The sequence below is a fragment of the Leptinotarsa decemlineata genome, unplaced genomic scaffold (assembly GCF_025532065.1).
Source record: "Leptinotarsa decemlineata unplaced genomic scaffold, Ldec_3_MD MMD2_tig00001621_RagTag_RagTag, whole genome shotgun sequence".
Taxonomy (NCBI): domain Eukaryota; kingdom Metazoa; phylum Arthropoda; class Insecta; order Coleoptera; family Chrysomelidae; genus Leptinotarsa; species Leptinotarsa decemlineata.
In genome coordinates, this window is record NW_027412566.1 from 4,039,448 (window position 1) to 4,054,945 (window position 15,498).

Consider the following 15,498-nt stretch of genomic DNA (forward strand, 5'->3'; position numbering starts at 1 on the left):
AATAATTGTCAAAAGTAAAGTATATTCTCAAAATATACAAAAAAATATCAGAAACAGTATTTCCAAATGTAATTTTCAGTCCTTATACAGAATTCAAGTTGAAAGAAATTGAAGTGATTTTCTGTCCGTTTCGTATGACCTGCATCACCCTTTACAAAATAATACTCAATACGACATACATAAAACATTTCAATATTAATAATGCTCTTTTCCAAACATATTTTCTTCGAAGTAATACCATTTTCAGTGTGTGTTTTTTTACAGAATTCAAATAAGCAATTCAAACTGAAAAGGTTATTTTCTTAGGAGACATGGATTTTTGCGAAAGGAAGGTTCTGTGAATGTGAAAATTTTCCAAAGAAAATAAGGAAGCGTCGTCATTCATATATTTTCTATTCAGAGTACAACCACCGTATGCCTCTGTCAACAACTCAAGTATTTTCGAGCACTCAATTCCATTTTTCACACAATATTCGACACCAAATCACACTTGTAACTTTTGTGCCTCTTCCCAAAAAACTAAACATGTTAAACAACTGAAACTCTGAACAAATGTTGAAACGAATGTACCAACTTGAAAAATTGAAAAATCGCCAATTGAATATGCATTGCCCGCGAAATTTAAGCAATCCCGGAATATTTAACAGTTATTGAAGTTGTTGAAAATTTCACATTGAAATCTATAAAAATGTGGGATTCAAAATGTCTTGCCAAGTTTCCTGAAAACTCTATAAATGTTATACTTTTGTCTGGAATGAAAAAGAAATGTGAGCAACCTTGAATAAAACAAATATTATCGAAATTTCTATTATTTTATTTTCTACAAGGCACACACATACATAAATATTTACAATAAATACACACATACTGCCCTTACATGTAATCTAACATTAATTTCTGGAAAGTTTTGATACGTATGAACTGTGTATATGCCAGTTGAAAAATGTACTAAACGCTATTTCTTAATTGTAAAATACAGATTACAGAATATTGTACATACAGTTTTTATTAGCTTCTATGTATTGCACTCAGATTATTCGTGGGACAGGAGTTGAAACTATAATAATTATTTAAAAGTGACAAGGAATTGGACAGAATTGTCCATCAATCTGGATTTAATTCTTTTTCAGGTTGTGAAGAAATATAATCACTTTTTCACAAAACATGCCTTTCAGATGATGATCATTTTAATGTTTTAGGAACGGATCTGGAATAATAGTTTTTCAAACTGATATTATGACTGTGAGGATTAGACAATGAACAAACCAAAAAACGCATTCATTGGACTGAATCAAAAGAGTAACGGTAACAGATTGAGTTATTTCCATAAAGCTTATAGCAAAAAATCTCAAAGTCTGCAGAAGTCAATTTTTTGAATCAGAAGAATCATGGGAAATGAGTTTTTGAGATTAACTAGTCTTGAAACCGTTCTTGGAGAAGCTATAGACTATAGACCTTTTACTGAGAAATACCTTTTGACATCGGATCATCTAAGTAGATTTCCACAAAATATTTCATGAGATTTCAGAAAACTATTACTGTTTGAACTTGTGCGAAACTTGATGTCATGAATGAAGTAATGACACTGATTGTCACAGAGGCGTATACTCGTATTATCAAACCATTTTCCGAAAGAAATAACACTATTCAACCCGAAGTCAGAGGGTTCTTTTAGTAGTTTTCAGGGAAAACTCCAGTTTCATTTAGCTCTTAAAAACATGGAATTTTTTAAGTTCAGGCAATGAATTACTCTTCACGGATAAGTTTTCAATATTTTCTGAAGTGAGAACAAAACAAGTAACATCTTCCAAAAAAAATTGGATGAACTTTTTCGTGTTAACATGATTTATAAAGCATTCTAAAGTCAGTCTTAATGTAGAAGAATAAATGAACGGACAATTAACTTCAATCGATTTTTGAAATCATTCAACATATCATTCCAAAATAACAGCATACCATGAAATGAAACAATATTTGAAAAATATCAGACACCTAAATATGTTAAAGACATTTTCCAGTTTTCTGCCATAGTCTGCAGCTTTTGTGTCTGACGTTTCGTCTACAACTGCGGTAGACATCATCAAAGGCGATGAGATGTCGGTCGTAGTACCCGAGTTGTTTCTTAACGCTGGAATTTGTCGCGATAAAACTAAAAATTACTATCCAATAATATACAGAGTGTTTATTGAGCATGCGGCAAAAATTCAAGAGACTAGTCCTTGGACCATTCTGAGGATATTTTGTTCTTTGATGATTTTCGATAGGGCGCTTTGATTCGAAAATACGGAGCGGAAAAAAATTCGACAATAACAATTTTTGTAATTTTGAAATTATTAACGTGGCCGATATAAAAGTACAACTACACTGAACCTACCAACCAATAAAAAAATCTAACATTTCAACAACATTCCGCTTAGGTTGAAACTGATTGATTTTGTCTATTTGACGTGCATTTTCTGTGTTTGATATTTAAAGCCTTGTTAGTGAATTCCTCTATCACGAATGGCTATAGTAATGCACAGATGGCTGACTTTGTGAAATGCGAGCATTGAAGCGAAATGGTGGACCAGAAAGGCCGATGACAGTGAAAACGGTAGAAGTAGAAGAGAATGTGCTGGCCATGATAGAAGAAGATACAGGTACCTCTACTGGAAAAATTGCAAATACTCGAAATGTAAGTAACGGGACGATTTGGAACATTCTTAGAGACTATTTGTTGTACCCATACCACAAACAACGAGTTCTGGTACTTCTTCCTGCAGATTTTCTTCCACGTATCGCATTCTATCAATGGCTTTTGCGCACGTTGGTTCAAATCGCTCATCTAATGACGCTTATTTTTTTACCGATGAAGTCAGTTTCTCAAGAAATGCCACAAGGAATTTCAACAATGACTATGTTTGGGCTGAAGAAAATCCACGTGAGGTGCTTGAAGATAGCTTTCAACATCAGTTATCGTTAAACGTTTGGGTGGAAATCGTAGCTGACTTCTTAATTGAACCGGTATTTTTGCCAGGAAAACTTACCAACGAGGTATACCGCAACTTTTTGAAACAAACGCTAACTCAGTTTCTGGAGGATGTACCATTGTTTACAAGAAATGCAATATGATTTATGCACGATGGTGCACCAGCACATTCTAGCATATTGGCTCGAGTGTTTTTAACAGTAACATTCGGAGATCGCTGGATTGGTCGAGGTGGACCTCACGTATGGCCTGCTCCATCACCGGACCTGAACCCCCTGGGTTATTTCCTAGGGGGCCACCTGGAGTTGTAAGTTTATTCTACTCCAGTGGACGATGTGGAAGATTTGAGAAATCGGATAATTGCTGGGTGTAACGTAATCAGAAACAATCCTGGTGTTTTTGAAAGAGTTCGGAAGTTGATGAGGAGAATATTGGATTCTTGAATATCCTTGGATATCCTTAGAATAGTCTAAGAAAGAGTCCTTCAAATTTTTGCCGCATGTTTAATAAACACCCTGTATAAAAAGACAATACAAATACAAAACGCATGGATAATTTCAATAGAAAAGAAGAGACAATGAACATCAATACAATCTGGTTACCTGTCCTCAATTGTACACAAACAAGGTCATTGAATCCACGGCCACATATGATAATATAAAATCCAAGAAGAATTTCAGCATTGCAGTTGGAAACAACTTAAGCACTTTGATTGTTACCTCATCGCCTTTGGTGATGTCTACCGCAGTAGTGGACGAAACGTCAGGTATAGAAACTCGTTGAACATGGCTAAAAACCCGAAAAATAACTTTGACACCAGTATCTCCGGCTGTGAAACTTCACTCTTTGACCTAATTGTGTCTATCAACTGCACTGTAGCTCTTTCCCAACCGAACACTTCGTATATTCGAAACTCGTGCTGAAAAAAGTGCTACAATACAAAACCTGATTCACTATTTCGTTGAAACCGTCTCTGTTTCAATTTATATATCTGAGAAGTTATATTTGCCACTGTACAAAATCTGATTTATTTGGTGGAATCCACTCGTTTCATGTTGCGCTACTGGTGAACATAACTGAGTTCTTGTAATAGGCTGAACGATCTTGAAGTGGTGACTTCACTTCTCGTTCTGTCTGTTGCTGTCTAGACTTCCTCTCCATTTCCAGTTCCTGAGCCAAAGAATCTGCAACAAATCAGAATCGTGAATGGTACAGAAGAGACATGTGGAAAGCAAAACGTTTGGAAGTCCCTGCTGGAAGACCCTATATAATGAGAGATTTTTTGTTAGTATCTTTTTGACAACACTGTTTTTGACAAATCACGCGTGAATCGTGTCTTGTGTCACTGTCAGACTTGTTCAGTTTGGTCTATAATTTAACCATGAATCGACTTACGTATGAACAACGCTTGCAAATTACTGAATTTTATTATCAAAATTCATGCTCGGTGAAGAAAGTGCATCGTGCATTTCTTCCAATTTATGAGCAGTTTCGTCGGCCTACTGAGGGAGCTATTCGGAAGCTTGTGATCAAATTTCGAACCCAGTTTACATTATTGGACATTAAACCACCAACACGCATACGTAGAGTGAGGACCGAAGAAAATATTGCGGCTGTATCCGTCAGTGTTCGTGATGACCGTGAAATGTCGATTCGCGAAAGGATTTGGGTGTAAAATCTTATAAGATACAGCTGGTGCTAGAATTGAAGCCACACGACCTCCCACAGCGTGTAACATTTGGTGAATGGGCGCTGGCAAAGTTGGCGGAAGATCCACATTTTTATGGATAAATTGTGTTCAGCGACGAGACCCATTTCTGGTTGAATGGATACGTTAACAAGCAAAATTGCTACTTCTGGAGTGAAGACCAGCCACAAGCACTGCAAGAGCTACCGATGCATTCCGAAAAAGTCACTGTTTGGTGTGGATTAGAATAGAATAGAATAGAATATTATGGGTCGGTGGCATCATCAGGTAGTACTTCTTCTTCGTTGTTGCCCAAAATGGAAGAATTGGACATGCCTGATATGTGGTTTCAACAAGACGGTGCCATATACCACACGGCACGCGAAACACTGGCCCAATTAAGAGCGGCCGTCGATGAACAGTTTATCTCACGTTTGGGGCCCGTCAATTGGCCGCCTACATCGTGTGATTTAACGCCTTTGGATTATTTCTTGTAGGGTCATGTTAAGGCTCATGTCTACAGGGATAAACCAGCAACGACTGACGCTCTGGAACCAATATTGAAGCATTTTTACGGGAAATACCGGTAGATATGTTAGAGAGAGTGTGCCAAATTTGGACTTTGTGCATGGACATGCAAATGTTGTCCTTGTGGAGCCGCAGATAACATTTGCATGAAATCATCTTCAAACATTGAATTATATTGATCGTTCTATAGATTCCAATAAAGATTTCATCACTTTTTTCAAATTTTTTGTGTTGTTTTGAAAATCAAATCCTATAACTCTTAAAAAATTACCCGTTATATACAACGAATCCCGAAAACAAAAAGAAGTATCTACAAAAAATATTTGAAAGTTTTTTTCATACTTCTGCTAGATTGGAAATAATCAAAGGAAGGTGAAGGTGAATAAAACATTCCATTAATATTTTTCCATAATTACTAAAGTGTGGGAAATGTTTTCAATATTCGTATTGACAAAACCTTTATTTTTCTTGTATGAAGATGGAACAGTGGGAAGCCAAAACCTTTTTTCCCCAAAAATTGATCTCTCTTCGATCTAAATTTGTATCACTTCTGAGCTACCTGTTGTTGTTCAGGATGAGATATTTGAAATATAAGCATGTTGATTTGTGTGGGCCCCGAAATCTATCAACTTCTTGAGAGCTAAACTACTAAGTTACACAGAATCGGTAGCGTTCCGAAGTTATTTACATCCAAACTCCATCGCAGAAGACACACCAACCGGCCCGGTTCGATCCATAATAATCTTCTCCGATTAGAGTTAATTCAATCGGAATCCTTTCTTCGGCAAACAATAGCAAGTTCGGAACAGGGTCCTGGTAATGGGTCCCAAGACGACCTCTACGTATATGCGAAAAGGGTGGACAACAGGAAGCCGGCACAATATTAACTAATTACCTATTCATTAAGGCTTAAAGTGGCAAGTTGGTCCTGAATTATTCCGGGCTCCGGAGGCCAAGTTCCGGAAGTGAGGTAAGACGCAGGAGCTCGCCGGAAGCCCTTCTAATGGATGCCCGACTTGTAATATCCAACTAGCGCGGTTTATTAGGATTGATTGGTTCCTGATAACACGGCTCGTGAAACTATCAGCGACTACGGTGGGAATGCATGCCTTGTTGGAAGTCCTGGAAAGTCCTTACTGTTTGATGCGATATGAGGTTGCTTCGAAAAATTATAATTCAATAATACCAATAATAATAATACATACAAGGTGATAATGAAACTTTCTATGTTTTTTACCACTCTTACCACTGCAGCTTCGTCCTATACGGACATTTTCAAACTTATACACTAGTTTCAAACAATACACTAGTTACAAATAAAAGTGATAAAAAACATAAATATTTTCAATTCTCATTTTTCATGATGATTTTTTACCAAGTAGTAAAGGTTACAGTCATCAATTCATTGATAGAAACAAGCTAATAAGCCTATTGTAATTCTTATCAACCAATCGATCAAGAGGATATTTGTCGATTTTCCAGCTCTGGGTAAGACCAATATCGCCCGAAAAGAGTAAGGAAAACTGATACAAATTCGTAGATCTACCCAAGCCACTCTGTTAGGATGGTTGTTCTTATTATTGGGGTCCTTGATGATCCTCCCCACTCTTGATTTGCAAAACCTTGTCCGCGAGCTATCGATAGCTCGCGGAGGCAATGCTGGTAGCTCTCACAACGATTTTAATTTAAAAAATACAAACTGCAAACATCGGAGGAGCTTCCGAAAATTCTACAAAAAAATCTAATTGTCACCGCGGCAACGTTGCGGTGAGCGTTCTGCTCAAGCTAGAATCGGCTAAAACCGACCAGCCGGACCAGCGCGTTCGTGTTCGAGAACGATCTGGATTGCTTTAAATGGGATAAATACGCACGGCGCGGCGACATTGCGCTTAGTTCAAAACTGAACGCGTAACCAACGTCCAGCGGTTGTGTTAGTAGACAACAACAAAAATAATATTATGGAAGCAGTTGTAAGAAGGTAAAGACATACCACTTTCATTCGGAATGGGAAGAACAATACTTTTTTACAGAAGTTAAAGATAAAAATGTGTGTTTGTTATGTAATACTTCGGTCTCCGTTGCTAAAAAAGGAAATATTGAGAGACATCATAAAACTGTACATTCTAATTTTGAAAAATAATTCCCACTCCATTCTGCCGCCAGAAAAGAGAAACTGAAACAGTTGAAAAAGCAGTTAATTGGACAACAATCAATATTTTTGAGAACAGTCGACAAAAATAAGGCTGCAACTGAAGCATCATACCGTGTGTCCCACAAAAAAAGAAACCTTATGAAGACGGGGAAATTATAAAACAGGCGTTTTTAGAAGCTGCTGATTCGTTATTTGCCAACTTTAGAAATAAAGACGAGATAGTTTCAGCTATGAAATCTATGCAACTTTCTGCTAATACAGTGATGAGACGTGCAGAAGTAATGAGCAATGATATTTTTTTACAGTTAAGAACTGACTTAGATAACTGTGTTTATTTTTCACTTCAACTGGATAAATCAACAGATGTCGTTGACACTGCCCAGATGGCCGTGTTCGTCAGGATGGTTTTTAGTGATTTTACGATTAAAGAAGATCTTTTGAAGTTCATTCCACTGAAAGGACACACAACTGGACATGAGTTGTTTTCTCATTTAAAAAATATTATTTCTTCCGAGAAAATTCCAATATCGAAAATGGTAGGCTTGACAACCGATGGGGCTCCAGCTATGGTGGGTTGTGAGAAGGGTCTGGTGGCGTTATGTCGTAAAGATGAAACTTTTCCGCAATTTCTCTGTTACCACTGCATTATCCATCAGCAAGCATTATGTGGAAATTTCCTGAAACTAAACAACATGATGAAACTGGTGGTAAAAATTGTGAACAAGATTAGAGCTCAAGCGTTACAAAGAAGATTATTCAGAACCTTGGCCGATGAAGTTGACTGTCAATACGAGGACCTACTCCTTCACTCTGAAGTCCGATGGTTAAGTAGAGGACGGGTGCTGAAACGTTTTAATGATGTCCTATCTGGCATAGTTCAATTTTTCAAACAACGCGGTGAACCGACTTCGGAACTAAAAAATTCAATCTGGCTTAGAGATTTTGGTTTTCTCGTGGACATTACAGAGAAATTAAACGAACTTAATTTGCAGGTTCAGGGGAGAGACAAAGAACTAGCGGAAATGATTTCTGATATAAAAGCTGGAGTTTTGGGAACAAAACCTAATTAACAGTTGTGTTTCAAAATGATTTAGCCTTAAAATCATTAGTCTCAAGTACTGAATGTATCTGGCCTATTGTAAGTAAAGACAAATATTCAGTTCTATGCCGTGTTGCCTTGAAAGTGAAAGCATTATTCAGTTCAACCTATTTGTGTGAATCTTCTTTTTCCAATATGAAGTTTATTAAGAACAAATATCGCAATCGACTTAGAGATGAACATCTGGATAATTGTATTCAAATGGCTGCATCAAATTATACTGCAAACATTAAAAAAATTATCGATGAGTCTGAGTGTCAGCCTTCTCATTGAACGTGCTTTTTTATTTTTCTATGTTTATGTTCATGATAGTGCGTTACTTTTTTGTTGTTATTATTAACTATTTTTAAATCATACGTGACATGCCGTTGTGGCTGGATAAGAGTTTGTGTTTATTTTTCAAACACCTTCGTTTGATGTTGCTATGAACAAGTACGTACTAGTAATATTAGTTATTTTGTTATTAGTTTATTATTAGTACCTATGTATTATGTATTACCAGTTAAATAGTAAAATGAATACATATAATGATAAATTAACTGTGGATTATTTCATTTACGTTGCGTTACGTGGCTTCCGTGTGGGTAGCTCGCTGTTTATTCCAAAATTAACAAAGTAGCTCAACACATTGAAGAGGTTGGCGACCACTGCCGTAGGTGAAGGCTTTAAAAGCTATCTAGATCTCGGAGTGAATAACTCTCTTCGCAGCAAGTAACAGCACAAATTTCCACAGATCTGGTCGTCGGAAAGAAAAAACGTGATTTCCGGTCCAATCTTATTCTGCACTTTCATCGTTGTGCAGTGGACTCGGAAAAAACTCTCAACTCGACGTGAAAACTAGAAAAATGATGCGCTGTGTTTGTCCAAATCGTCCGTTCCATGGTTATGCTTCCCCAATAACAGAGTCTTGGATTTTTGAACGTCTACATGAATGGATGGAGCCTGTAAGGTCATCAGAAGTTCGGAACCCCTTCTTTGCATGATCCGCGACCATGAGACAACAGAGATTGGAGAATTTATCGCAAAGGCAGCTGTGCCAGCAGTCGATGAACTTGGTTAGAGTTTCGATACTGAATGAGGAGATTACAACTCTTCCACCGAGTTGGAACTCGTTCAGCAAAAGGTCTACATTTAAGCCACAGAGCTAGCCTTATTTCTGTACCTACACAAGGATAAGCGGATGCGGAAAGTCTTCTTCAACAATAATGCAGACGTTGACTTATCAAAGTACCTAATTTCTGCTTTTCTCAGTTCGAATGAGTTGAAGTCGAAACTTGGAGTAGGTATTCATCATGGCATGACTGGCTTCAACATCTCAGTATACTATAGCTGCATGAAGGGTAAAGAAGTTCGTGATACTATCTCACGTTGTGGCGAGTTATCATTGGTTTTATTGATGTCGCCGCAACCTTCTTCATATCGGAGCTTCGGCTAAACCTTCTTGGTTAAAAAAATAGTAGCCGAAACCTCTGGTGAATAATGAATCTAAAACACGTACTGTTCCCAGACACCAGAACTGTATCACTCTTTCAACAACCAAGTTGGCGTTTTCTCGAGATGAAATAGACTAAATGATCGTCATTCAGACCATTTTCTGAAATCCAGTTTTATACAATTCATGAATGATTATGCCCAGATGTGCCAATTCCATCAATAATAATAATGCTCTTCCACAGCACTCTGTTTATAAAACTAGCGCCTGGAACGTAATAAGATTTATTCAAAAAGCTCGTTGTCAGCGCAAGGGTGAAGGGAGTAGAATAAACGACGGACGGACGAATAGACAGACCAACCGCTCAGTACAGTCGAAGGGAGTTAATTTAGGAACGCGCCAATGCTATTATCCCGGCCGGGATTCTGGCCCGCGGCTATTTAGCGCGATGTTATCTCTAATGTCGCAATTTCTCGGCTCGTTGTTCCGTTGTCACTTGCCGAGGATTTCGGTGAATGCGACATCGCTGCGAAATGCCAGTTCTAATCCTTTTGTATTTCCTGGCGGATTTAATTAAGAAGTTTCCAGTCACTCCCAGCGGTGGTTTACCAACTTGCGAAGGTACGGAACTTTTCTCAACTACTGAAAGTATAACGGCGGGTTCCCTCCAAACGGACCAGAGCACAACAGAACAGCAACTGTGGCGATTTCGAAAAAACAAAACCTTGAGTTGTCATTGACATACAATAAAAAGCGAGTTGGAGATAATTTGGATCCCTGGGGAGCACCATCGTTGATTATAAAAGTATTCAAGAGATATCCTTTGACGGCCACTTGCAAGAAACGTTCTTTCTAGGAAGCTGGAGAGCCAAACACAAAAATGTTCTGGTACGAATGATGTTGATATGTTGTGTTGGCGGAGAATTCTGCTGATTTTGTCTGTGTTATGGTTATAATTACCGGTGTTTCTGGGGTTTTCTGCTGTTTCTATGTAATTTTTCAAGATGACATAGAAACAGCAGATCACCACCGTTAACAAAGTGGCCAGGTAAATGTTACAACCCACCCCTATACTTCAAGAAACAGAGTTCGAGTGGATCAGTCTAGGTCCACACTCCAGAATATGGCAAATGAGACTTTGCCGGAACTGAATGACTGAGTGAAATGCTGTATATCAATGAAAAGAACTATTGGACTTACACCCAGGACAACAACAATCAAACCGTAGGCACGTGTTTGTAGATATTTCACAACACAACAAAGTTTTGTTTCGGGGTTGAAATTAGATGATTTTAATGTATTTCCACGTGTTAAAACCGAAAGTGACCATAAAAATTATATATTAGCTCTTGTTTTCAAGATATAGTATCATTATATTATATATATGTATGTTTGAAGGTGATTCACAATGTTTCGTGATGAATTTCACTAGTTCGGACTTCCATTGTCTACTATATAAAATGATTTGAAATCCCTGAAACAAGTAAAAAAGAATAATTAAAAAACAATAGCTGAAAATAACAATTATATTAAGCAACAATAAACCTGAAATGATGATGATGACTGTCATCACCCGAAGACGATTGTAGATACCAACAATCGAAACGTCGTGAACTAACGTGACTTGGAATCTCTACACTTTTTTATTTTTTTCTTTTTTCATTCCTTTATTTTTATTTATTCAATTATTATATTTTTACTTGTAGGTTATTTCACTATCATTTCATTTCAGGTTTATTGTTGTTTAATATAATTGTTATTTTTCAACTATTCTTTTTTAATTATTCTTTTTTACTTGTTTCAGGGATTTCAAATCATTTTATATAGTAGACAATGGAAGTCCGAACTAGTGAAATTCATATATATGTATATTGAGTTTTCAACAAATGAAATATTTCATCACCAACAGTTGGTACACATGTTTGTTTACATAACACCCCTCTCATCAGCTGTTCTTAAGTAGTAAACATAACCTATGTGAGTTTGTCAATTGTACGCACGTGGTTGCTATTGAAATTATCGTGTGAAGTTGATTTTTAAATTAATTTAAGTGCTGATCTGAAATGTCTCGAAAGTGTGTGAATTCTGTCGATAGCTTTTGCTATATATGCGGTGAAATAACATTTAAGGCTCAGAAACGTAAAATGACACCTATCGTTAAGACAGCCTATGAACATTATTTTGGTGTGAAAGTTGGGGACCAAGATAAATCATGGGCTCCTCATATATGTTGTAATTCTTGTTCCGTCATATTGCGAGAGTGGCTGAAAAATAAAAACTGGGCAATGGCTTTTGCAGTACCTATGGTTTGGCGTGAGCCCACTAATCATACAGACGACTGTTATTTCTGCTTAACTCCTCCCATTAAGCAAGGTTTATCTATGAAGAAAAGAGGAACGGTTAAATACCCTAATCTCCCATCTGCTCTTCGGCCTGTACCACACTCAGACAATTTGCCAGTCCCTTCTCCACCCCAAAACTATGAAATTTTAGAGGAAGGTGATGAAGACTGTTTAGAAGGAGCAACCCATCCTTCTACATCCTATGACCCTGATTTTGAGGTAAGCGATAGGTCTAGTGATCCGCACAGAATTAGTCAAGCAGAGTTGAGTGACCTTATAAGAGATATTCGCTTGTCTAAGGAAAAGGCTGAGCTGTTAGGGTCAAGACTACAACAGTGGAATCTTCTAAAACATGATGTGAAAATATCTCAGTACAGACAGCGTCAAAAAGATTTGCTTCCTTTTTTTGAGAAAAAAGAAAACCTCGTAGTTTGTTCTGATGTTAATGGTTTGATGGACTGCTTGAATTTGGATCACACTCCATCTGAATGGAGACTGTTTATAGACTCTTCAAAACTAAGCTTAAAAGCTGTACTTCTGCATAATGGAAATCAGCTACCCTCTATTCCTATAGGTCATGCAGTTCACATGAAGGAAACGTATATAAATATGAAAACACTTCTCCAATCAATCAAATATGAACAACACAAGTGGCACATCTGTGGTGATCTAAAAGTCATTGCTATACTCCTAGGAATGCAATTAGGGTTCACCAAGTACTGTTGTTTTTTGTGTCTGTGGGACAGTCGGGATAGAAAATCTCACTATAAAAAAATGAACTGGCCTACACGAGACCTAAACCCTAATGAGAAAAATGTAGTTTACGAGCCTCTTGTAGATTCTAAGGATGTTCTCCTTCCCCCATTACATATTAAGTTGGGACTAATGAAAAACTTTGTGAAGGCCATGGACCAGGAAGGACAAGCTTTCAAGTACTTGAGAGCAAAGTTTCCCAGGTTGAGTGATGCTAAAGTCAAGGAAGGCATCTTTATTGGGCCTCAAATCCGGGGGGGTTGTACATGGGTTTTTAGGTAACAAAAGAGATGATAACTTCACAGCATTGGTTAAAGAGCTTCTTCAAGCTTACCACCAACTTGGATGCAACATGTCCTTAAAAATTCATTTTCTTCACTCTCATCTTGATTTCTTCCCACAAAACTGTGGAGCTGTGAGTGACGAACATGGAGAAAGATTCCATCAAGACATTGCCTTAATGGAACAGAGATGTCAGGGCCGTTGGAATGAAGCAATGCTTGCAGACTACTGCTGGTCTCTGTGTAGGGATGCTCCAGAAGTGTTTTATAAAAGACAAGCTAAACGACAGCGATCTTACAATGAATCGGATGGACTTAATTGAAATTTGGTGGTACAAACTTCTTTTATTTGTCAAAACACTAAGAATAATGTTTTTTTTTATTAATTTTGTACTTAAAATATTCTAAAAGAAACATAACAATATTGTTTTATGTACTTTCACTTTTCACGTATAGTATAACTACTCTTTAAGATTAAATACTGTGTATCTCAAAAACCAGAGCTAATAAAGATTGTTCATTGTTATTTTCGTTTTTATCACCCCAAAATTAGTAGAAATTGACTAATTTAGTGTAGGAAACATTCAAAAAATATTTTTTTGTTGTGTTGTGATTCGTCATCACGGCACAGCAAGGGTAAAGGATAGACAACATTTGATTGCGATAAAAGGGTCAAAAAAATAAAACCAAATGAGTCCATCATCAGGAACCAACAGCCAAAAATTTTGATGTTTTTTCGGATTGTGATCCTGAAAATACATTTCTGGTGAAACTATTGTCACTTTTTCCCCATATAGAATCACCGTGAAAGTGGGAAACAAACCAAGAACATTCGAATAAGCAAATACTGTTCATTCAAGTAGTGATACGCAATCATCAAACCGAAATAAATTGCTTTGTAACGGGGCGAGAGAGCATCTCCCTTTCGAGTGCCAGAGGCGAAACGATTTAAATTCAGATATTATTGTCGCCGTGTGTGAAATGAGACGGTGATTCTATGACTACAAAGCGGAGTCATTTTGCTGTAACTAAATAAATGGAAAATTGTGTGTGTTTCGCCCCGCGCCTACGTTCTAATGTTTTAAAAGACCGGAGCGCTACACGGCAAATTTCATTACACACTTTCTGGGGATTAGATGCTCGCTGGAAAATATACACGTAGATAAATGGAAAACTTTTGATTTTTTCATCATGGATATAGCTAGAGTTTTATCCCAACACCAAATCTTTATTTCAACACTTCGACAGGTGTTTCGATAACCAAGTGATCATCTTCAAGAGGAAGATCATGGTTGTTATGATAAATTTCATTAATTATATTTTTTGTTAAGAAATCTGTTCCACAGGTGGAATATGAAGGCATCAAATCATACAGTGCCCCTTCAGGTGTAACACCGGGATCAAACTTGGGCCTCCTACTTTCATGAATGATCGTCATTTTTGTGTTCCCTTCTTCGCCTTAAATCAATGATGTAAGAACAATTTTAAGAATTGATAAATTGTTTTCAAAACTCAAATATTGAACTACTACAAATTTCCAATCAAAATTAGTTCACTCAATTCCATGTATTGATTGTAGAAGTGAATATATTGATGAGATATTAGGATTACTCAAAAATAGGATTACTTCTCACAAAAGTGATAGTAGATTATATCTTGAGAGATGTGCTCTCAGTAATCATGTATCCAAAGAAGCTTACAAAATGGACTAGAACTCAGCTTAAATCTTGAGAATCGAAAAAAACGAACCTAAAAGATTATGACTGGAAATGTCATTCATTTTGCAATGAAACCGCTTCAATAGAAAGCCTCATCGAAATCTATGCTCTTTGCTTGACATTGATATAAATATACATGAATTTCGAAGTAGTGTTACTTCTGAAATTATACTAGAATGAATTAAACATTTCACTCTTTCACATATGTTCAAAAAAAATATCAATTTTTTTCAATTGATGCAACTAGTGTTCCTTTATCAACATTTGTTCACAAAAAGGATTTGAAGATTCAATAACTTATATTTATTATATGCAAGCGCTTTTGATAGCTGGCTGTGCTACCATCATCATGGCTCTACTCAAACTGAACGTTTTATCTTCTGATTTGTTCTTTTATACGGTTAGAACGCTTCAGTGCACGTATTTGTCCTCTCCTTTCATCCGGATGTCTCTTTATGTTTGCCTGTTTTTGGGTTTCAACAGGTAATAATATCCTTTATGTTGGTGTTTCTTTGGGATCACTGTTTCTGGTAATGTG

The 15,498-nt window shown here is 36.9% G+C and overlaps 1 protein-coding gene across 4 annotated transcripts in view; it reads right to left on the minus strand.

Moving 5' to 3' along the window:
* Nucleotides 1-811: 811 nt before the first annotated feature.
* dac (dachshund family transcription factor) overlaps nucleotides 812-15,498 on the minus strand; it is a 374,594-nt gene continuing 359,907 nt past the window's right edge. The window contains exon 13 of one of the 4 annotated variants that reach the window (XM_074176210.1): nucleotides 812-4,152. In XM_074176210.1, coding sequence (XP_074032311.1) covers nucleotides 4,019-4,152 — 134 coding nt within the window. In that variant the 3' untranslated portion in view covers nucleotides 812-4,018. The remainder of the gene's footprint in view (nucleotides 4,153-15,498) is intronic. The other 3 variants (XM_074176206.1, XM_074176207.1, XM_074176209.1) reach the window with 3 other exon arrangements.